Here is a 25328-nt window from a genome sequence, read left to right on the forward strand (position 1 = left end):
TGTCTCTCTTATAAGGACACGGATCCAATAGGTTTAGGGTCCCACTGTTATAAGCTCATTTAACCTTCATTATCTTCTTAGGGGCTTTCTCTCTAAACAGTCACATTGGGGTTGAGGGCTTCAATATATGAATTGGGAGGGAGGACACCATTCAATCTCTAGCAGTCTGTATGTCCAGTCTTTTGTTTTTTATGATTTTTAAAAAAATTTATTTATTTGATAGGCAGAGATCACAAGTAGGCAGAGAGGCAGGCAGAGAGAGAGAGAGAGAGAGGAGGAAGCAGGCTCCCTGCTGAGCAAAGAGCCCGATGCGGGACTCGATCCCAGGACCCTGGGATCCTGACCTGAGCTGAAGGCAGAGGCTTTAACCCACCGAGCCACCCAGGCGCCCATGTCCTGCCTTACTTAGTCTGTAATCACTAAGGTCCATGGGGGACTGGACTAGACCTCGTGTTGGACCACTTATTTTGCACTGTTATCTACCTGGAAACAATTTTAATTAGAGGCTCTTCAGGGAACACTATGTATCAGGGCTTCCTAAATTGAAGTCATAGTGTGCAAATTTATCTGGAGTCTCTGAAAACACTGGGCCACTAGATAATTTTTGAATAGGTAACACATGAGTATCAAATGGAATTCAAAAGGGGAATGGCATGTCCCCCTCTCCCTCCTCTATTCTGGCCTGTTACTAGTGACTGCCTTTCTATGGCAGTCTATGCATCGACAAGCAAACTGTGCATGGGCTTTTTCTGTTTCCACAAATGGTAGCATCTTGCACATACGGGACTTCCTTTTTTCACCTGACAATTATTCAAAATCAGTGCAAATGGAACTATTAAATATTTTATGTTTTATAGAGTCTGTGAAATATTTCAGTGTGGATGCACCACAGTCTCCTATTGATGGCCTTTTTTATTATATTCTTAGATTTTAAATTCTGTTTCTATCAAGTATATAAACTAGGGGCTGAGTGAGTTTCTTTCTAAATATTATTTACATATGTATATACATGTACATCTATAGGATAAGTTCCTAAAAGTGAAAGCGCTCTATTAAAAGGTATGTACATTTCATGTTTTGGTGGAGATTGTCATTGTGTTCCCTATCACGGTTTGTAGGAGAGGATCCTACGTGGGTTTAAAATGTGATGGAATTTCCTGGAAGCTGGGAAACCATGTAGATTTACTTCACATTGATCTCTGTATTGGCTCACAAATGTCACATTCTGGAATTCTCCCAGTTTCTTCCTGCCTCGTATCTGCTGTTCAAGATCTTCTCTTCGAAGTTTTTTCTTTCTTTTCTTTTAAAATATTTTATTTGACAGAGAGAGAGAGCAAGGACACAAGCAGCAGGAGCAGCACACAGAGGGACAGGGAGAAGCAGGCTTCCCCACTAAGCAGGAAGCCCATTGTGGGGCCCCATCCCAGCACCTTGGGATTAGGACCTGAGCCTAAGGCAGAGGCTTAGCCAACTGAACCACTCAGGTGCCGCAGAATTTATTTATCTTGGAGAGAGAAGAGGAGGGTGAAGCAGAGAGAAAGAGAGTGAGAATCTCAAGCAGACTCCACACTGAGTGTGGAGCCTGACACGGGTCTTGAGCTCATGCCTCTGAGATCATGACCTGAGCCACAATCAAGAGTCAGACATTTAACTGACTGAGCCATCCAGGTGTCCCTTTGCAGTGTTTTCTAACAAATGCTTTTCTCACTTTTATTCTTGGGCCGTACCATAATGGAATCACGGAATCAGGGAATCTCATTGACTATAGGACTCTCTCACACTTTGCCGAAGACAGTTTTTCTCTTTAAATATTTCTTGTAGGTACCGCATTTCCCTAACTAGATTCTGTAACTGGAAACCAAAATTTTCTTCTCTCTGTAATAGTAGCATATAAATTTTATGACATTTAATAGGATAAAAACTTTTACTTTATTCTTTCATCAGCCTTTGAAGTAGCCAAAGTAGTAGTAATAATAATACTAACAAATTCTTGTGTTTAGTAAATTAATGATTAGACTCTAATTATAATTATGTTATATGAAGTATTATTATCTCATTGTAGAGGTGAAGAAATTGAGACATAGTGGACTTAAATGGCCAAGTCACACAGCTGTGAAATAAGGCAGGACTTTAAACCGGTTTTAACTGTTCCAAATCAGGTTTACGTTCCACTAATTCACACACTCTTAATAGGTAGAGCGAGCACTCCGTGTAAGAGCCTTCAGTTGATTGAACGGGAACTTGCACCTGCACGATCCAGGTGAAAACCGGAAGGGTGACCGCCATGAGTGAAAAATCAACTCTGCCATCTACTCTAGTGTTCCCGCCAAATGAATCTTTCTCTCCTTCAGTGGTGCCAGTCTTCAGGGAACACAGAAGACTTTTTTTCAATTTTTTCGTAGCCTGGATTTCCTCACTAGGGCCGTGTTTTTCATCTTGATGCCCTTCATATGCGGTTTTTGTTGTGTGACCAGCCCCCACATATAAGGTCCCTCGTTCAATATTAGTGTCTGACTTTGGTTTGATTAGCAGCGGGGTGTGCGTGTGTGTGTGTGTGTGTGTGTGTGTGTGCGTGCGTGCGTGCGTGTGTGCACATACCTGCATGTTGGAGCAATAGCTCCACAACCGATACCCGTATTTGTTATAAACTCCTGATGAGTTTTGTCAATACCTTCAGCTTGCACTCGTGTTCTGGTACACACGCAGATCAGCTGTGTCCTGGAATAGCCCTTCTTGTCCAATCATTTGGATCTTGGCCTTCAAGACAACCCAGTGACTCCTACTGTAGGCAGATGGTAATCTGGCTACAGCTTAAGCCTGTTAATAATCTTTCAGGATTTGGCTGTTTGGAAGGAAGCATGACCTTGGATTTCCATTCCAAACATGGCTAATCTGCTGGCTCTTGTTTTTATCCTTTCCACACGCACTTCTCTTGGAGGGACCAGAAGCATGTGTGTCTCCACGTGGCTTGTGAAGGTCTAGAGGGCGCGGGGATGGAGTGGGTAATTCTTTAGAAAGCTCTTATATTTTCCGATGCCGGTGGCAGATATTTCTGGCCCTAAGAGGCAAATCATCACTGTTATGCCAACAACACCCACACATGCAACTTTTCTTCATACCAGAGTGGACCGGGCCTGTCATCCTTCCTGGCCAGTGTTTTACAGTGAGTGTGTGTCACTGCCTTCCTTGGAATTCTCACCCCAACATCTTGCTCACTGCTGAATGCCTGCCAGGGTGCTGGGATTTCGGGCGGTATGGTGGGTGTTGAGAGCTAATAGGCAGGGAGGAGAGGAGAGACAGGGAATGAATATCCTTCTCAACTTCTCAATAGGATGAAGGGAAAAATCCTAAAGAACATTCTCCAAGCCATGTAAACACGTGGGAAAATCAGAGGCCTTTACTGTGACTGGGGAAGATCTGCCTCTTGTCACATACTTCTGGAAGCCTACTTCAGAAGTATGTCCCTCTGCCAACGTCACTGTGATAGGCAAAACAACACCCCCTCTCCAGAGGTGTCCACGTCCTCATCTCCGGAATCTGGGATCGTGTTGTCTTGTGTGGCAAAAGGGGTTCTGCAGGTGCTATTGAGTTAAGGGTCTTGAGATAACGAGGCACAAGGACCAGAGAGGAAGAGGTTTGTCAAATGAAGTAGAGGTGGGCGTGATGGGGCCACAAGCCAGAGAAGGTGAAGTGCTTCTAGAAGCTGGCAAAGCCAAGGAAACAGATGGCCCCCTGGAGGCTCTAGAAGGAGCCCAGCTCAGCTGACACCTTACTCTTAGCTCACTGACACCCATTTCATATTTCCGATTTCCAACTGTAAGAGGATAAATTAGTGCTGTTTTAAGCCACTACATTCATGGTGATTTGTCCCAGCAGCCAGAGGAAACTAATACACTCATCATGACTGATTTTGACGTCCTCCAGGAAGAGGCGTCCCTCCTGGGAGCATCCTCTCTACCTCTTGTGGATCCTGAGGAGGAAGACTGAGGTCATGGGTGCTCTGCTGCAAGGGCCTTCCTCGCCTCCTATGCAGAAGAAAACTGCCCCCCCCAGTCCCACCTCTTTTTCCCAATGAAAAGCATACCCCCTCTTCACATAGGACTGACCCCAACTCTCACAGCTGTCCCTGGAGTTGAGGAAGGAGGATTACTCATTAACACCCCCCAGCTCACCCTTGGAGATAGGTCTTTCTGAGCACATCCTCCCCATGAGGGTCAAGGGAAGCGTCACTCACAGAGTCAAAGGCGGACATGCTGTGGCCTTTCTCCAGGCTGCCTTGGTTAGACTGAGCTCCTCCCCTGCCACCAGCCACAGGTGCAAGACCCAGGCCCAGCTGACCACGCAGCTGCCCACTTTATGCCTCCACACCTGCCCAGAGGTACAGCCCTACCTTCTGCTTTGTCTTCCTCGTTCTCCTCAGTGCCTGGTTGGTTAGCTCGATGGCATTATCCTGAGCATGTTGTCTGAAGATTTCTATGTAGTGAGAGGGAGATTCTGAAAGCTGAGAATAAGGAACATAAAAGTATATCCAAGTATACTAAAATTTTAAATAAAGAGAACTCAGGTTGGAATCATTGCTGCACATTCTTTTGGGACAAGAAATTTGAGAACTTGAAGAATTTTTATTATCAATAAAAGCCCTTCCTCCTCAAGACAAACCACATTTACTATTATTGGATGTATTTTAAGAAGACATTTTGCATTATTCTAAGGATTTTAGCTCTTGAAGGACCTCATTAAGATTTGGACTATCTGATGGTAAGAATATCAACAGGATTTCAGTGTTCCCATATTTGGTATAATTTTTCTGTCATGACACTGGGAAAACTCAACCATGCTTTTCTTTTCTTTTTTTTTTTTTTTAAAGAATTTATTTATTTATTTGACAGAGAGATATCACAAGCAGGCCGGGAGGCAGGCAGAGAGAGAGAGGTGGGGAAGCAGGCTCCCTGCTGAGCAGAGAGCCCTTTGTGGGGCTCGATCCCAGGACCCTGAGATCATGACCCGAGCCGAAGGCAGAGGTTTAACCCACTGAGCCACCCAGGCGCCCCAACTATGCTTTTCTTTGCTCTTAAATTTACCCTTTAGTTAATACTATTTCCCCATAAACTATTGGTCTTAAATTTCAGTTAGAGTAAGTTTATTTGCTTCAGCTCTGGAAAGATACTTTATCAGTTGCTCAGCAACCCAAACATGTAACTATATTTTGCCTTTGTTAGACTCGTATTTAAGTTTGAAATCTTGACATTCAGAGTAGTATGTTTCTAGGGAGGAAATGAAGTTTTACAGCTGTGATCTGTCAGAATGGTTTTAAGGCTCTAGAAACTAGTATCCGCAAATGATTTTTCCAGAAGAAAGTTGTTAATGTGGTGAAGAAAGCTATCATTTTGTTTCACTTCAGTTGTTTACAAGGAAGAAAACAAATAGTAATTTCTAGAGTAAGCAAAGGGGAACAATTGGGACCACGTAATGAACACTGCATTGCTTGTGAAGGCCGTGTATGGAAAGCGGGTGATGGGTATCCTTGGTGTTGAGAATTCCGTCATGGCATGTATTAAGCAATGAATTTAAGTGATAAAATTCCTGTGCATTAGTGGTGTTGTCTAGAGTGACCTCACTATAATTTAGAAAATTTGAATAGATGTTAAAAACCAGGCCCAAAACAAAGGAAGAGCAATTCTTTTTTTTTTTTTTAAGTTTTTATTTATTTATTTATTTATTTGACACAGAGAGAGAGAGAGAGATCACAAGCAGGCAGATAGTCAGGCAGAGAGAGAGGGAGAAGCAGGCTTCCCACTGAGCAGAGAGCCTGATGCGGGGCTTGATCCCAGGACCTTGAGATCATGACCTGAGCTGAAGGCAAACCCTTAATCCACTGAGCCACCCAGGCACCCTGACAATTATATTTCATTTTATTCAATAGTTCTTGACTTGTTAACTAGCACATTCTCTTTACACAAGTAAGTCAGTGACCTCAGGTCCATGTCTAAGGACCTTGGCAAGGCTGTCTCTGAATAAGAAGTGAAATGCTCTTAATTCTCTGTTCAGCAACCTGCAACTAGCTCGGTCTTTTGAGAACCAGACTAACCAGTGGCAATAACTTATAATATGTTTGCTTCAAGTATTTTCCAAAGCCAGATGGTAAATAATTAACAAGTTCTCAAGATTTGTGTTTCATGTGGTTAGGAAAAAAGAAAAGAAAAAAAACAAGGTAGAAAGATTGAGACTTGGGGCTTCAATTTACACATTTAGTCGTTGTAGTATTACAGGATAAATGCCCAAGAGTTGACATTATCAATATAAATATTTAACTGATTTTTGCTTCTTCCAGAAGCTTAGCTTGTGCAAAATAACAGCATCCATCTGTAAGACCATAATTCATCTGTTAGTAGTGTTACTTTTATTTTTCTAAATTTTTAAAAATATTTATGTATTTTTTTTACAGAGAGAGTGTGTGCACGTATGCATATATGGGGAGAAGAGCAGAGGGAAAGGGAGGGAGACAGAATCCTCAAGCAGACTCCCCGCTGAGCACAGAGCCCAGTGCGGGGCTCACTCTCATGACCCTGAGATCCTGACCTCAGCCAAAATCAGCGGTCAGAGCTTAACCAACTGAGCCACCCAGGTACGCCACCTTCTAAGTGTTTTTTGAAGCCTACGTACAAGCTTCTACCAGCCCCTTTTTTGTCTTGGCTAAGACTGTAGGCCTCAGTTTTCTCTTTTGCAAAATATGGAGCTTAGGGGGCGCCTGGGTGGCTCAGTGGGTTAAGCCTCTGCCTTCGGCTCAGGTCATGATCTCTGGGTCCTGGGATCAAGCCCCGCATCGGGCTCTCTGCTCAGCAGGGAGCCTGCTTCCTCCTCTCTCTCTGCCTGCCTCTCTGCCTACTTGTGATCTCTCTCTCCGTCAAATAAATAAATACAATCTTAAAAAAAAAATATGGAGCTTAGACTTGACAGGTGGTCTCTAGGTGTCTCCCAGTGGCAGAACTCTGTGGTCCTGCAGCAACTTTTCATAGCTCTGGCCACATCTGGAAATCTCTTCGGTGGTCAGCTTCAAACTGGTGCTTTCTCTGAATGAGCGGATCAGATCAACAGGAGCCCGAATGCTTCATGACCACTACCATAATAATGAAGCCCCAGCCTTACACTCCAGTGGGGTCTACATTACCTGGTCTCAGAAGCCTCTTGATTCTATTTTCCAACAATAATGAGCTAAGTAGTTAGGAACTAAAGAGAAAGGAACCCTGGAAATATGGCTGACTGACACCAGCTCCTATGTTCTCCGGGTTTGGGCAGCAGTGAGGCTAAGCCCCTGTGGCTTTAATAGCATTTGCCGGAGGGGCCACCACAAGGCTTCCACTCAGTATCTTAAGCATGCAGAGTGTTTGTGGTGTTGATGGTAGTGTTTTGCTGCTGTTTAATGTATGTCTGAGAATACAAATAAAAGACAGTCTTAAAGCTGACTCGGAAAGTAAGCTTTTCCCATCACTAGATTGCCTTCCAAGAAAAAGCCCCAGATGACAACTGCCCATCGGGCTTCAAGGCAACCAGTCCTTCTGAAGGAGAAAAGAGTGGGTTCCAGTAGAGAAGTGTCCCGGTCAAAAAGACAAAATGGAACTAGTGTATGTGAAGAATATAGCAAATGTTATTATAGGCATATTCAGAGACACCTGCCATTGGGGAAAAAGAGAAGTGGAAATATGGAAAACCAGGCGAATGAAGGGATGATGTGATGACATGCTTTTGGAAAAGTGAAGAAAAGTTACGTAATTGTCATATTCTACCTGGCTCTGTACTGAGCAGTGTTTGCATGGAATATCACTGATTTGTCCAGTGAGGGATTAGGCAAGGATGTAGGTAGGCTGCGATCTACATGGCAGGGTGTCAGTAGGAAATTTCCAAAAGTGATAATCCAAGAAGTATTAGTATATTATTTAGAAACATGGGAGGAAATATGAGGGTAAGTAGAAGCATTGATACATTGATACATTTATACCACTTGTTTCTAACATAGGAGCTTCGCAATGACAGAAAATTTTTCACTAACAGGAACATAAATTATATTTGAGAATTAATGGTTTTTTTTCCTTTGAGAAAGAACAAAGTGATTTCTAACCTTAAACAAGTCACCTAACCTGTAAAATAAAGAACATGATGTCAGAGTAGATGATGAGACCCCTTCTAAGACCTAATTGCCCAGTCATGTTACTCTATTTACATCTAGAAAGCTGACATTGGCAAAGCATTTACTTCATTGTTCAGGCAGAGCAAGCCTTGTAGGCTCTTCCATCACTTTCTGTAATTTACTTTAATATCCGTAATCTATTCGGATACTTTCCTTGAGAAAATTTTATATGCCTTTCCTTTTTATTTTGGTTTGAAGTTTGGCTTCAATATTATGACCAAGCCTATGACATTTCTTTTAAAATGTCAACTCTTTAAGGACAGGGAGTAGTATTTTCTTGTCTTAATCTTTTTATACAGCAATGATTTTACCCACTAGGCTAGCAAATAAAAGTTCCTCATGGGGCGGCTGAACAGGGCTGTCCAACAGGTATAATGTGAGCTGCATTTGTAATTTAGCTTTCTCATGGTCACATTCTTTTTAAAAAAAAGAAAACAAGTTCAATGTAAGATATTTTATGTAACCAAGATATTATCACTTTAACATTTAATCCATGTAAAATATTAGCTACTAATTATTAATTATCAAATATTAATTACCAATGACATTTTTCAGATAATTTCTTCAAATTCCAGTGCATATTTTATACTTCATACCTCAATAGGGATCCTAAATTTCTATCAGACATTCCCCCCCCCTTTTTTTTTTAATTTATTTGACAGAGAACACAAGTAGACAGAGAGGCAGGCAGAGAGAGGAAGGAAAGCAGGCTCCCTGCTGAGCAGAGAGCCCGATGCGGGGCTCGATCCCAGGACCCTGGGATCATGACCTGAGCCGAAAGCAGAGGCTTTAACCCACTGAGCCACCCAGGCGCCCCTCTATCGGACATTCTTGATCTGTATTTAAGTTTTATGAAATTTACATTTTAATAAAGTAGATTCCCATACCCAAGTTGTTTCAAAATGTTTAAGTTTTCCAGTAATTGAATTAAGTAATGGTTTTAAATTAAAATTTAAATCAACTAAAATTGAAAGTTCAGTCCCTCAGTCATGCTTCCTACATCTTAAGTACTCAATAGCACCATGTGTCTGGTGATTACCATATTAATGAGCCTTCCAGAATGTTCGATAATTTCATTGAATGCTATAGAAGGACTGATATGTTCAGTAATTTCTATGAGTGCTGAGTGTCCAAAGAATATCCATCTCCCCTAGGGGCAGAGATGGAGAGAAGGATACTTGATTCTCTCTTCAGATAGGTGGATTCGACAAGTAGTTTTCAGGTATGTGAGTACAACCATCTTTAGGGCAAGTCGACATGAGAAGGTATGAAAGCTACTTCTACTGAATAATTCTTTAGTAAAAAAATTAGTGGGGAGGAGTTCACATTTTTGCTTTTGATGTTTTCTTTCCATTCGTAGACCTATTGAAGAGTAATATTTATGAAGTACTGTGTGTCGCCAAGTCACAAGACAAGATAGCTATTATTTATTTAGAGCATCAGGGAACTATATAAAAAAGAAGGAGAAGGAGAAGAAGAAAGAGAAGAAGGAGGAGGAGAGGAAGGAGAGGAAGAGAAACAAGTTTTGGCACAGTCTTAGTTTGGGTTTTCCCAGAAGCAGACTTAAAATAAGAATTCAAGTACAAGCCATTTATTTGAGAGGGGAGTCCAAGAAACACCTGTTTGGAAATGGAGATGTGACAGGGAAGGAGAAGGGCCAGTAAGGGATGTATCATTTGGCAAGTTACCATTGAGAGTCCCTAAAGCCTTATCCCACTGGAGAGCTCTGGGAAGTGTGTGGCAGTGTGCCACAGAGTTCTGCAGACACAGGGAGAAGGTAGCTGAGGTATTTATACACCAACTTCCTCAGCCATTAGTTCAAGACTGCTCTCTGGTGGTGGCAGTTCCTCCTTTCTCTGGACTACACACAGTCTGAGTGATATTTGGTAAGCAAGGGAAGCCATTTAGGCAAAGAAATGCAGAGCTGACAGTTGAAAGTCACGACAATGTGCACTAAATTAGTATGGACCAGGGGACCTGGGGGAGGAAGTAATGGACAGCATCTATGATAGACACCCCTTAACTTACAGTGTAGAATGTATTGAGCAAAGAACAGGGAGATAAATTTCAGATCTGTGGCGCTTCTTCAAAATACATATGTAACTGCCCAGCCCTTCTCCCCTTCCTAGACCTGAGAGCCTAATAAAATGTACCGGGTTCCCCTTGCCCTGTTATCTATTAATGGAGGTGTAAATACCAAGGAGGCTTATTGACTTTATCCATTTACATATTAGTCTGAAAGTATTTCATACAAATGCTTATCACAACTTGTTGCTAGAATCTGTGGGTCTGGCCAAGGGATATGCAGTGTTTTCTACTTCTTTGGAGTTTGAGCTCTGATCCTTGAGAAGCCCATTTGCTATGCACCAAGGCTTATCACCAAGTTCTATCTCACTATTGCTATATTTTCTCACTGTTTATTAATAGTTGGCCTTTCAACTGACCTTAGTATTATTTGTTGAATTTGTAGTCCGTGTCATCTTACCACAGGGAAAAAACTATGTGGGGATTCCCAGCTTCCTCTTAGAAACCAAAGTAGTAAACTTTAATTGCTCTTAAGAAAGGGATTTTCCAATATGGACTTTTAATAAAGAGAGTTCTCGCTTTTAGTTTTCAAAGACTACTAAAGATAACTTTGGAGATTACTAAAAACAAACTTTGAGATAAATCAAGGAATGAGACATTTACTAATTCTGTAGTGAATTGGGAATTCCAGGTTGCTTCTGCCAATTAAGCAAGAATTATAAGAAGAAATTCTTCATGTATATTTCCCAATTCTATGCAATGGCACGTAGCAGTTTGCCATAAATGTCTACAAACTCCTTAGATCCTTAACATTGTGGGTTTTTTCATTGTAATTCAAAGTTCTTGGCCATGCATTGTTAAAAATCGTGTACTGGGGAATAATTGGTGTGATTTTCCCCGTCGTTCAAAGCAAAACAAAACATAAATCCATGCATTCTTTGACTATGTGACTGTTTGGAACTAAAAGGTACACAATTTTTATTTTTCACTACCTTAACAGCAATATCATATATGCCATTAATTGCTAACCCAGTTATGTTCATTTTTTTTTCTTTGACGATTACTTTCCTGATAATCTGCTTCAGAGTTTCCTTTTTTTGATCAATTGTAGGTCAAGTTGCAGAAATGGCAACTTGCTCAGCATGGCCTCATGCCCCCAGCTGTTTGGAGGGGTCCCAGGAGTATTCAGGGGGTATACGCTGGAAGCCAAGTTTGGTGTGCCTCTTCCCACCTCTGTCCTGTCTCCTGTGGTATCAATGCAAGGTTTACCCTGTCTGGAATGTTTTAAATAATTATCTGATAGACAAGTGTTGTGATAATAACTTCTATTTATTGAGCACCCCCTATTTCTGGGTTCTTTATATGCATTATTTTATTTAATCCACACCCACCCCTTCCGATTAGATAAGTTTGCTATTAGAGTTTTGGAGATCATGAACCTAAAGCTTGAAGATGTTGTAAAACTTCCAGCTAGAAGTTATGGTGAATGACTCTGCTATTTAATTTCATCTATTAGATTACTAGGAAGGGAGAAATGCTGTAGAATTTTGGTCTCTCATCCTCTCCTATCCTATGATTCCATCAGTTTGCTTTTTAATGAGACTTACATGTATACTGGTTTTTATCCAAGCTAGAATTAGATTTTAAAGCATTTTATATATAAGCAGAAATTTCTTTAAGCAAGATTATCTGTTCTAATAAAAACAGAATTATTATACAGATGAATTATTCTGTGATTTGTTTTATTTCAGCCTGGGCTCCATGATACCATTTTTAGTCATTTAAAATTCTCACAAATACTGGAAGTAAGTTATTTTTGAGTCTGATTTACTGAACCTGTTCAAAGAAAATGCTACAGGTGGGGCTATAAATAAAATACCTTACATTATATTCATCACTCCCCATACAAAATTATCCCAGATTCATAGAAAATTCTACACACTGGTAAATCAGGAAAAGATAGGACTTTTTTAAAAAGTGTGCGTCACTGATCATTTCAAGTATAGCTGAGGAACTGACATCAGTGAATTAAGTTACTAGAGCCGTTCCAAAGAAAATAAAATTGGCTGTTGTTAGCGTCTCCTTTAAACATGTTTTGGCCTCATGAAAGTAGGTTGTTATTGAGCATCTGCCTGACTATAATGGTAAATCTCCACTTAAAGGATCTGGTGCATAATTAAAATGGACTTCAGTAACCTCCAGTGTTTAACATATTTCAGGTTTTCAGCAAAGCAGCCCGGGGGGTGGGGGGCAGTGGCGCCTAGATCAACCAGTTTTTAGCCAACAGCTCAGATGAACCTTTAATATTTTGAGCTTGAGGGACTTCTGGAGGAATCATGTATGTTGATTTGCACTACAAGTTTTCTGCTTGGTTCCCAAATGATAAATTTCACACTCCTTAATTAGTCCTACTGTGAATTTGTTTTTATCCTCCAAAAACTATTTTTATAGTTCAGACTAAGACTGTATTCCAGAAAACATCTTTCCTATCCCCAACAAGTGTAGTCACACATGGGTTTCAGGAAAGGTACATGGTATGGGATAGCACTAACCTGTCTCTGGACTCTAAGAGCCAACAACCCACTGGTGCCATTTGAAACAACCACTCATTCATGGCTTAGGGTGGCCTTGGAATCATACATGCAAGGCAGACGTAATAATTATGCTTCATATGGACATGTTTTCTGATATGTACACAAATGAAAACACTAAGGGTGAATGTTAATGTGAATTCAGATAAAGTAAAATTATAGACCACCCAAAAATCACATGGAAATATAATGAGGTTCAGTGACAGTGGCTTGGGATTCAGAAGACCTGGATTCTTTTGTACACACACACACACACACACACACCTACCTGGTTATGTCATATGGAAGCAAAGGGCAGAGCACTCAAACGAAACTGTCTTTAGCAAGATAACGGTGAAACCCAAAGGCATCTGTCTTCAGGTCTGGCTTGATCAAGGCTCAGATCATGTCATCACATTATTTCTGCCTTGATTTTTTCGGCTGTCCTCTGTCTGTCCCATCTCTATCCATGGTCTTTTTCCTTTAGGGTGCTAAGAATACTGCCACAATGTAACCTTCCAGATGTTCCTGTTTAAGATCAGCAGAAAAATGGGGCATTTGCTTTTCTCTAATGTGAAATAAAATTCCTGTGTGCCCTGCCTACACCTGACAAGTGATGTCACTGGTTGGGCACAGTTGCATTTACAGGATTAGGCCTTTGTAGTAGAGGGGATTGTGCTAAGAGGAGGATGGGGTGGGACAGTCCCATTTGTGTATTTGGCAGTGGTAAAACTGTAATGATTCTAATAAAACTTGACATCTATATCATGGTTTTTATATGGCAGGCCTGGTGCTTAAGTGCTTTACTGTGAATTACCTCATTTAATAACAGGACAAGAGATTTCCCTCTGGTGGGTATTCTTTCTCAGTGACTCCTGCAGTAAGATCACTAACTGAGAATATGGGTGGGAAGAGGCACAGGAGATTTGAGGAGAGATGTAAAAATCTGAAGTCATCATTTGGACAAAGGGAGAGCGAGTCCAGAACCCAGTAGGAGAGGCAGTGTGAGGTGTTCATTAGTGGAAAGGGATAGCAAATTTGAAGTGGAAACAGATGACTCATCAGGTTTTTCTCTTAGCTGTGTTCCCGTGATAAAGGGGAGGCATAGAATAGTGCATCTTGTCGGGCACATTCTGTGGAGAAATAGAAGAGGAAGGTAGCTAAGAGTATTTTTAGAGGATTTCTGATAACGATGGACCATGTGACCTATGCTGAGATTAGGATAGATGGGTAAGGACAGAAATGAAGCCAGGAGAGGGCTGATGGTCAGTAAGAAAATAGTAGGGGGTAGGAGGGTCTAGGGTGGGGATGTACCTGTGCAAAGAGAGCTAGAAGAAGAGTCAGGGGCATTAGGAAAGTGACACTTTGAAATAGGGATTTCAGAGATGGTGCGGTTTCCTAGTAGTGACCAGGCCCAAAGTAAGAATATGTGTCTTGAGGAGGACTAGAGAAAGAGGAAGATGAATGGGAAGAGAAGAGCGAACAACCGACAAGCCAGAGTAGCGGGCGGCTTATCCATGTGAATACTAAAATGGTAGCCCGAGGAGGATGGATGTTACGAGCCAGAAGCTAAAAGGGGTGATAAAAGAGATAAACAGGAGATTGGTAGACAAGGCAGGGACGTGAGAGACTTCACTGGAAATGCGGGTGGAGAGACTCTCCAAGACAAGTGGCTTTCAAAGGAGGATGGGAAGGGGCTGGGAGTAATAGTGTAGAAGGAGAAAAACAGAGCCAGACCAGACTGTCTTCTGGCTCTGAGGTATGTGCAGTATGGTTAAATAAAAATAAATATAAATTAAAAACACCTGTCCCCTTCACAACAGTGCAGAGAAACTGGTGTCCCTGTAAGGCAGCCAGATCAATCAAAGCCAAGAGGCAAAGGAATCATCCTAAGAAGAGATGGAAGCTACTACTGGGTGTTTGGTTGACGAGAGACTCAAGTCTCCAAGAGTTGTAGAAGGAGGTTTGAGAAGGAGGCTGCAGGCGGGAAATGGGAGTTGGATCAGATGATGTGCAGAGCTACAGGGACCTGGGAGATAATTCCTGACTGGGGGGCCTGGACTTGAACAGTGCCTCAGGTGAAGGGGCCAGGGCCCCTGAAAGGAGGGCGAGCAGTCTGCAGAATTACGGACAGCCTGACTAATGGGAGGAGCCCTGCATGTTCTTGGGGCCACCTGAGATAATCCATACCTCTCCTTAACCTCCTGGAAGAACAGAACGAGGAGCCCTGCCTTGGTTTTTCCACAGAAAAATAGGACTGGGCAGAGTCGCTGATTCCACCACAGAAATAGGAACTCCCAGGCAGAGCTGATGAGCTAGCTGAGGAGAACCACCAGTATTAAAGGAAGTACCAAGTGGGCAGATACCAGCTGAGAAAGAGTGATTGAAAAGATGGACCACAAATATTCAGTAAGAGAAGCTTCCAGACAGTGGAAGCTATTAAAAAAAAAAAAAAAAAAAAAAAAAAGGAGCTAGAGGGTTTTTTGTTTTTGTTTTTTTTTAAGGAAATATTTAGAATGAAAAATTCAAGTTTAAATAAAGACCACAATAAATGAGATAAAATACAGAAACGATACAACTAAAGACAAATTCATGAGCTACAAGATGAGCTTGAGAGACTCTTCCACAGTCAGCCAGAACAGATAAAGAGAAATTATAAAAGATACAGTGAAATACCACTATATACCTATTAGAAGGGCTAAAATTAAAAAAAAAAAAAATAGTGATATTTCCAAGTAGTGGCAAGGATGCTGAGAAACTGGGTCACTCACGCATTGCCAGTGGGAATGTAAAATGATACAGCCACTCTGGAAAGCAATTTGGCAATTTCTTTTAAAAACTAAACATGCAGCTACCATACAACCTAGCAATCGCACTCCTCGGCATTCATCCCGGAGAAATGAAAACTTAGATTCACACAAACATTTCTACCCTAATGATTAGCAGCTTTATTCTTAACAGTCCCAAACTGGAAATAACCCATATGTCCAACAATGAACAAACAGCTAACCTGTGGTTAAATATTCCATAACACAGAATGCCATTCATCAGTAAAAAGGCATGAATTACTGATACATGCAACAGCTTGGATTCATGTTAAGGGTATTTTGCTGAGTAAGGGGGAAAAAAGCTAATATCAAAATGTAACATACTATGTGATTCCATTTATATAACATTCTAGAAGATACTGTTCTAGAGATGGAGAATAGGTAAGTAGACATCAGAGGTTAGGGAAGGGAAAGGAAAGGGAGAGGCAGTTCTTTTCGGTGATGGAATACTTCAATATTTTAATTGTGGCAGTGATAAGAATGACTCCGCATGTGTGATAAAATGTTGCGGAATTTTACACAAAGACCTTTTAAAACTCTGCACATGCCCAAACTGGTGAAGTCTAAGTCCTGTAATCTGGTTAATTATATTATGCCAGTGAATTTCCTGTTTTGATAATGCACTGTAATATGTGACATGCCACCACTGGGGGAAGTTGGGAGATGCGTGCATGGGACCTCTGTGCACAATATTTGCCACTGTTAGTCTGTAATCATTTCAAAATAGAAGGTTTTTTGAGTGAGAGGGAAAAGTATAAAAATATAGCTAACGGAATGAATGCCACCAACAGGATAATAGGGATCTCAGGAGAGAAAAAATATTAAAGGCAATATTTGCATAAAGTATGAAGACAGATATTTTAGACACTAAGAAAGGGATGAAATACTTCAGATTGAAAGGCTTTGTGTACAGTAATTCCCCCTTATCTGCAGGGAACATTCTAGGATCCCCCAGGGATACATGAAACCATGCATAGTACCAAACCCTATATACACTATGTGTTTTCCTATACATAACTGTAATAAAGCTTAATTTAGAAATTGGGCACAGTAAGAGGGTAACAACAGTAACTAAAAATAGAGGAATTATAACACTACACCATAATAAAAAGCATGTGAATGTGGTCTCTCTCTCTCTCTCAAAATACCTTCTAGTACTGTACTCATCTTTCTTCTGTGACAGTGTGAGATGATAAAATGTGTGCGTGAGGAGAAGTGAGGTGAATGACGTAGGCATTGTGATGTCGTGTTAGGCTACCGTGGACGTTTTGATGATACATCAGGAGGCTCAGGGGCTTCTGGACTGAGGTCAACTCCCTGTTAACAGAAAGCACAGCTGAGGGGGCACTAGTGCGCTACCAAACTAACTGACAGTACTCATAAACAGACACAGTAACATTTAAAAGCATCAAAGACTATTCTCAAATATAACTTCAAAAAGTTACAAAGAGCAAAAATCTTGATGAGCCCAGACCTATGCCAGCAACAGTAGTGTAAGCAGACAGAACCACCACAAATGCGTACATGCAGTTCAGCGTAGAAACTCAAAATAACTAGCAGCGACTGACAGAACTTCAGAGGAAAAACAGAGCAACAGTTATAGGAGACATTTTAACAACCCCTTTCAGGCAATCAAGCAGATAAAAATAAGAGATATGGAAAATCTGAATGTAATTAATAAACTTGATCAATGAGATGTATATATCAAACAAAGAATAGTTTGTTTTTTTAAGATTTTTATTTATTTGACAGAAGGAGAGACAGTGAGAGAGGGAACACAAGCAGGCAGAGTGGGAGAGGGAGAAGCAGGCTTCCTGCCAAGCAGGGAACCTGATGCGGGGCACCCTGGGATCATGATCTGAGCTGAAGGCAGATGCTCAACAACTGAGCCACCCAGGCACCCCCGCCCCCGCCGCCCCGCTGCCAAAAGAATAGTTTTGAATACAATGTTTCTGGAGACAAATAGAACATTTAGCCCCCAAAAGTGTATTAGATGATTAAGGAACAATATCAAGAGCTGTGTTCCTTGACCATAATGAAATAATAAAATAATAATTACACATGGATAACTTTAAAAATCACATATGTTTGGAAAATAATGTATAATACTAATACTAAATAATCCTTGGGTTAAATTGAAAGCTGCTTCAGAAATTTTTGATGTCTTTCAGAGAAACTGTATTTTGCGGTTTTTTTCTTAGGGGGCCAGTGTTTGCTTAGGTATTTTGTAACTTCTGCTGCTGTTATGTATAGATCATTTTTTCCATTACATTTTCTGGTGAGATATTACTGGGATATAGAAAGCCCTTCATTTTTGATGTGGATTTCGAATCTTGTATTGAGTGAACGTTCTTCTAATTTCAAAAGCTAAATTATCTTGGCTTTTCTAGATGGTCATGTGATTTGCTGAAATAATGACAGCTTACACTCTTCCTTTCCAGTATTGACACTCTAGTTTCTATGTCTCTTTATGCCAGATACCACTTCTACTTTAACTGTTGGCTCCTCTTGGTCTTATTCACCATTTGAATTGGGGACCCCCTAATGTGTCCTCCATTTAATGTGCTGCTTCTGGTAGATCTTTTATCACATTAAGGAAATTTCCTTCTACTATTCCCCCTAATGTGTCCTCCATTTAATGTGCTGCTTCTGGTAGATCTTTTATCACAATAAGGAGATTTCCTTCTACTATTCTTAATAAGAATCAAGAATGGGTTCTATCCTCAATGTGTGGCTTCCTTCTCTAAGAAGCTGGCCACTCCACATCTCTCTAGCCGAAATCAGGGAAAAGGGGAGACAATCTGGGAGCACATACTCAGTAGCAATCATCGTCTCCATTCACATCTCAGTGGCCAAATACTAATCACGTAGCCACATCTAGCTGCCAAGTGAGGCAGGGACTAACACTTTTCCATGGTCAGCCTGTGCCTAGCTAACACACTCAGACTGTAGGTGAGAAAGAGACCAGATCTTGAAGGATAGCTAGCCACACAAGATGATCATATACTTTGTTCCTTTCAGTCTTTGATGTATTAAAAGTATTAATATATTTTCTAATGTTAAATCACTGGGCTCAATCCCAGGACCTCGAGATCATGACCTGAGCCGTAATACTCTACATTTATATGATACTTTATAGTTTTTAAGATCAGTTTCCATGCATTGTGTCACAAGAACAGGTGATAATCAGGAGCTATTTTAAAAAAAAAAAAAAAAAAAAAAAAAGGAGGGGCACCTGGGTGGCTCAGTCATTAGGTGTCTGCCTTCGGTTCAGGTCATGATCCTGGGGTCCTGGGGTTGAGCCCCACATCTGGCTCTCTGTTTGGCGGGAAGCTACTTCTCCTTCTCCCACTCCCCCTGCTTATGTTCCCTCTCTGTGTCTCTGTCAAATAATAAATAAAATCTAAAAAAATAAAATAAAGATATTAAGTAAATAAATAAATAATATCTCCAAAGGAAATACTGCAGCCTTTTCTTATTATTGCCTAAATTCTGAAAGGCCCTCTGTAGAGGATACAGAGAACTGATGAAGGATTTTTGATCACACGAACCTAGGAGAGATGGTACCACTCTCTGAGCTGCGCAGGGAGGAACGGGGCTGGAGCTCTGTCCAGGGTCTAACACTCTGTTGGTGTCCTAGGCATTGTCTTAATGCAGTGTTTAAACAACCTGGTTTTGAATTTACAAATCATGGATTTTCTGGTTATTAAACATTTTTTAGATTCCTGCACTTCTGTTTTGATCCTTTACCATTTGCATATACCAAATTAGATAATGGTAATTGAATGCTGTCCTGGGAAAGGGAGCACTAAGAATCCAGAGCACCCTTGCCATGTGGCCGCTGGATCATACGTCCGCTGGGCACACATTGTCTCGCCCGGCTGAAGAGCTTTTCCAGAATACTCCATAATTATATAATAACTATCACTCAGAAGTATGAAATACCTTTGGGAGGGAAATAAATGGTCGGCTGACATAATTTTGCAAAAGAGGCAATCAATATTTGAGCGAGTAGGTATCATGGTAAACACAGAATTTCCCAAATACCAGGCAGAGCCTCTGTAGCTTTTACCCCCGAAAAATTGCCTACCTGCTAACTTCCCTTTCCCCGAGTCTCAGAGCTTTCCGTGTGTCCTAGATAAGATACTCAGGGCAGCTTGTAACTCTGAGAGCACTCAGGTTTTCAGTGCATTCTCCCCCTCCTCTCCCCTGCTTCTCTCACTCCTTCCCTCCCACACACCTGCAGAAGCAATTACACTACCATTTACCTGGGGAGAAGCTGCTGGCTTCTGCCTGATACTGTGGCTGTGCATTTCAAAATGAAGCAAAGATCAGGGAGTTATCTGATTACTCACCTTGGTGCACGTGCCTCGTTTGAACATATGAGACCTTGTGTGGTAGCTTTTGCCCTGAATTTTGTGCATTGATAAGACTGATCAGATGATTCGTCCAGATCCACTTCATTGTACTGGTTTTGGATAACCTACGTACGTTTTGTTTTGTTTTGTTTTGTTTTGTTTTGTTTTGTTTTGGCAAGAGAGAGAACATGAGCATGAGAGGGGAGAAGTCAGAAGGAGAAGCAGACTCCCTGACAAGCAGGGAGCGTGATGCGGGACTCAATCCTCAGACTCCAGGATCATGATCTGAGCGGAAGGCAGCCGCTTAACTGAACCATCCAGGTGTCCCTGTACCTAAATTCTTCTTCTTTTTTTCTTTTTTTAAAGGTTTTATTTATTTGACAGAGAGAGATCACAAGTAGGCAGAGAGGCAAACAGAGAGAGAGAAATGAGGAAGCAGGCTCCCTGCCGTGCAGAGAGCCCAATGCAGGACTCGATCCCAGAATCCTGAGATCATGACCTGAGTGGAAGGAAGAGGCTTAACCCACTGAGCCACCCAGGTGCCCCCTGTACCTAAATTCTTAATGACTGTTCCTGTTGGGATAAATGCATACCCTTTACCGCCCACAGTAATCCACAGCCTAAAGCATATGGAGAAATATCCAAGAATCCCATCCATTTTTTTTTTAAACCATCATCAGCCCTAGAAAGATGAATAAAGTTGAGGTCTAGATGAATAGAACTGCTCTATTGCCACTTTTACTGTTTCTCCTTCCAAGTGGCTGTTTTCTATCGTGAAGGTACACCAATAGTACGAACAATGTCGGCAATGTTGACTAAGCACTTAAGTTTAAATGCTTTAAAATGGTCACTTAACTTTGCCTTACAGGAACAGAAAGTATTTTCTCAGGTCCCTAAAAATGGATAAGGAGTGATTTAAAACTTTGTGGATATCCAAAATTTGGTTGCCTATTTTTATTTATTTATTTTTGTTATACACAACTAATGAATCGTTGAACACTATATCAAAAACTAATGATGTACTATATGTTAGCTAACCGAATTTAAATTAAAAAAATAAAGATTTTATTTATTTATTTGAGAGATGGAGAGCATGAGTGGGAGGAGGGACAGAGGGACAAACAGACTCCCCACTGCGCGCAGCGCTGGACGCCACCGGGCTTGATCCCAGGACCCTGAGTTCATGACCTGAGCCAAAGTCAGACACTTAACCCATTGAGCCACCCAAGAGCCCCTGGTTGCCTGTTTTTAAAGTGTAGAGCTGGGCTTTGACTCTTCACTGTTAGGCTCTATGGTCTTTAATGCATAAGCAGAGAGTAGGAAAAGTGTATGCAGGAGAATGAGTGAAGACAGGCCGCCAGAGAATAAAGATGTTAAAAGTTACACAACTAAAGCAGCCTGCAATGGGTTCAGCGAAAGAAAGGCCAACCTTACTGTAAAACAAAGTCCAAAAGTTGATCCAATCATATCTGAGAATTTAGGGGGAAAACCAACTGCATCCTATCTGTCTCCTCTCTGCCCATCACATTGGAAGAGCGCAGTAAATATTGTTTTGTTACTAAATCGTATTTGGGTTAAGATTTAAATGTAAAACATAAAACTGTGTTTTGAGAAGCAATTTTTGATGAGTCTTGCTATCCTCTTGAGTGAAAAAGAGCTTTCTAAGCAGAGAATCAAAACCGGAAGCCATAAGGGATTATATTCATAAAATTTGACTACCAAAAAATGTAAAAGCCTTCTCATGGTGGGCAAAGCATCATGTATGGCATTGAACTATCAGATTGCTGTGTCGTATGGTAATACCATGCTTCAATAAAAGTAAATAATAAAAATGACTGAACTAGGAATGAAAACTGTGGAATGTGTGCAAGTCTGAGCATATGACATCTTTTGTAAATAACCCCAAAATCCCATCCACAAAAACCGAATTCTAGAGTCCTGAGTAGACATGTTTTAAAAATATAAATAAGGAAGTAAATTAAATGAAAAATTATTATCCTACCACTACTAGAATATACTACCTATAAAATAGCTACAGCACTGGGATGAGCCTCACCAGGCCAGACTAGTCTAGTATACACAGAAGATCATATTTCTGTAGAGACAAAACCTGTCAGTAGCCTTAATCCCTCAACAAAACCTCAGACCACAAGCAGCCATTAGCCAAAGTAAACATGAAAAGAGAAGGAGCATCGAAACTGTCAGTAAATTCTGCAAAATTGAAATTCAATCCATCAGTCTCAGTAATTCCCAGAAATAACAGCCAAATCTAAATCCTCTTGGGCTTTCTGATTTTACAGTTGGGCCAATACAAAAGTTTTAGGAATTTTTAAAAAATAGGTAATTGATGTAGCACACACAGATACCTTTGTATGTAGTTAGCTGTTAAAGTATTTATTCAGTGGAATACCAGCAAGGAATTTAGAATTGCAAACTTGCATAGAGATCAAGGTCAAGTGAAAGCCCTAAGTAGCCTCTAAGAGCTTGCATCCCTCTGAGCAAAGGTAATCTGCTGGTTCCATCCAGCAGACTGACCTCAGCCGTGAATGAGGCCAACTTGAAGCAGCTACAGCGGTGTTTAATTTTGCCCTGAATCTGCAATATCTTAATTGCAAATTTGTTCTCTTTAATTAGCAATGACCCCAGGTCATGGGCTATTTCCATATGGAAGGAGGGCTCACCCAGAGCTTTGTGAACATGAACTGGGGTGATACCAGAGAACCTACCCTGGTGAAACTGAAATCAATATTCTAGTCCAAGGATCAGCCATGGTGGCATGTTGAGTTGGTCATTTTGGAGCTGGTATCATACCGGTACTGAAGACTCCCCGTGGAGGCTGTGCCTTGCACAGCATCATCAACAATAGGGACAATGGGGAAGCCTGGGTGGCTCAGTGGGTTAAAGCCTCTGCCTTCGGCTCAGGTCACGATCTCAGGGTCCTGGGATGGAGCCCCGCATTGGGCTCTCTGCTCAGCAGGGAGCCTGCTTCCCTCTCTCTCTCTGCCTGCTGCTCTGCCTACTTGTGATCTCTCCCTCTCTGTCAAATAAATAAATAAAATCTTTAAAAAGAAAAAAAAAATGAATAGGGACAATGACAAAGGGTAACTTCGACCCCCCAGAATCGCTACTTTGGCTTCAGACTGTCAAATAATGGGCATGGGGGGAGGAATATTTGAAAGTTGAGGTAAAACAATTTTGAAATTGTGCAGTCTCCATCTTCTCTCTTTGCTGAGTATGAGGAGACCGAAGCTGTTTATGTTGAATTCGATAAAATAAGTAGGAAATAATTCTGAGGCCATGATATTAATGTTTATAAATCATTAGAGCTTGTCAAGAAACCCATTTGGGGTTACTTTAGGTACTCAATGTAGGAGAAAACTGCCTTAGAAATGATAGAGATCTGTATTTGAGGATTCCTGGTGTCGCAAGGGGGAATGCACAGAATGGGGCATCCTACCCTTCTCCCACGGGGTAGAAGGTACCTCTTCCCCTCCTTGGGTGTCTGTGAAGTGCCCCAGAGAACTGTAAACTGGGCTAGGTGGGAAGGGTCATGAATTCAGTTTAGGTTCTTTTCTCACATACAAGGTAGCTAGCTGCAGGAGACTCCTTTTCTAGCTGTGAGATCTTAGAATTGGAGCCGGCTGTTAGTTCTGGCATAGAATTGTCAAAAGTAGGGTCATTATTTGGCTATACATCACTTTGTCTAGACATTTCACTACGATTTTCTCCCTCTCTCTCTTCTCACCTTACCCTTGTTACCCCCTCCTTGTCCCTGTCACAACAGGTGTAGAAGACATCGTGGCAATAATGATTCCTGAGCCAAAAGGGAAGGAGATAGTAAGCCTGCTGGAAAGGAACATCACGGTGACCATGTACATCACCATCGGAACCCGGAACTTGCAGAAATATGTGAGCCGCACTTCGGTTGTGTTTGTCTCCATCTCCTTCATCGTCCTGATGATCATATCCCTCGCATGGCTGGTCTTTTATTATATCCAGAGGTTTCGATATGCAAATGCCAGGGACAGGAACCAGGTGAGTAGCAAGAAGTTTTTTAAAAGTTAAAAATTATTTTAAAAGTAATACATATTGCCATCTAAACCTTGGAAATCACAGAAAATACCAGGATAAAACCAAAATTACCTGGTATCCCCCCACTCAAGATAAACATTGTTACCATTCGTCACATAGTTTTTCAGCTCTTTCTAAATACACATTTTGATGTTTTACTAGTATTGTTCTGTAACATAAGGTGCTTTCTTTGTCCCACATTCCTATTGTTCATTTTGTGGATAGTTGTTTATTTAGGCAGGTAAAAAAAGGAGGAAGGGGAGTGAGCTGAGATTGTGGTAATATGCAGCATTGTGTGGGAAGAGCCAGGATTTTCTGGCGAATGGAAGAAGAAAAGGAGATAAAAAGGTAAAAGCTGTTTTAAGAGTGCTGTGAAGGGCGCCTGGGTGGCTCAGTGGGTTAAGCCGCTGCCTTCGGCTCAGGTCATGATCTCAGGGTCCTGGGATCGAGTCCCGCATCAGGCTCTGTGCTCAGCAGGGAGCCTGCTTCCCTCTCTCTCTCTGCCTGCCTCTCTGTCTACTTGTGATCTCTCTGTCAAATAAATAAATAAAATCCTTAAAAAAAAAAAAAGAGTGCTGTGAAATATGTAAGCCTGATGATTCACAGACCTGTACCCCTGGGGCAAATAATACCTTATATGTTAATATAAATAAATAAATAAATACATAAATACATAAATAAAATTAATCAGTATCATAAACTAGTAAAAAAAGAAGGAATTAATTTTGGAATGGATAATGTATGCATATGGTATAAAATGCAAAAGGTATAAAATGATGTGCAGTTAAAAGTAATTGCCTTCCTGTGTCTGTCTCTCAGTTATCCAGCCATCTTCCTGGAATATCTTCTCTTCCAGGGATATTTTATGTGCTTACAGACACGTATTTTTAAACAAATGGTAGCACTCTTAACTCTGTACCTTTATTTCTCACTTCTTGGAATTATTCATCTCTACACTCAATCCCAGCTACCATCTCATTTTTAATGACTCTATAACATTTCATTTCCTGCATATTTCACATTTATTAAACCAGTTTCTCTTACCAACATGTTTTCTCTTACCAAAAAAAGAAAACAACAAAAAACACATGTGATACTGAGCACATCTGTGAGTATACCCCTAAGGTAAATTCTGGAAGTTTAATAGGTAGGGCAATGAGATGTGTGTGTGTGTGTGTGTGTGTGTGTGTGTGTGTGTATAAAATTATGATAGATACTGCCCAAAGTCTGCCAAAAAGGTTGAATCATCACACTTTTCTAATCACAAATAGTGTTGGACATCTTTTCAGTA

The 25328-nt window shown here is 41.0% G+C and overlaps 1 protein-coding gene across 1 annotated transcript in view; it reads left to right on the forward strand.

Annotated features, from left to right (window-relative positions):
- LOC111149194 (ring finger protein 150) overlaps positions 1-25328 on the forward strand; it is a 259632-nt gene that overhangs the window by 130638 nt on the left and 103666 nt on the right. The window contains exon 2 of the mRNA XM_022506139.1: positions 23751-24001. Within this exon, the coding sequence (XP_022361847.1) occupies positions 23751-24001 (251 nt within the window). The remainder of the gene's footprint in view (positions 1-23750; positions 24002-25328) is intronic.

The sequence above is a fragment of the Enhydra lutris genome, unplaced genomic scaffold (assembly GCF_002288905.1).
Source record: "Enhydra lutris kenyoni isolate GAN:26980312 unplaced genomic scaffold, ASM228890v2 scaffoldscaffold21, whole genome shotgun sequence".
Taxonomy (NCBI): Eukaryota; Metazoa; Chordata; class Mammalia; order Carnivora; family Mustelidae; genus Enhydra; species Enhydra lutris.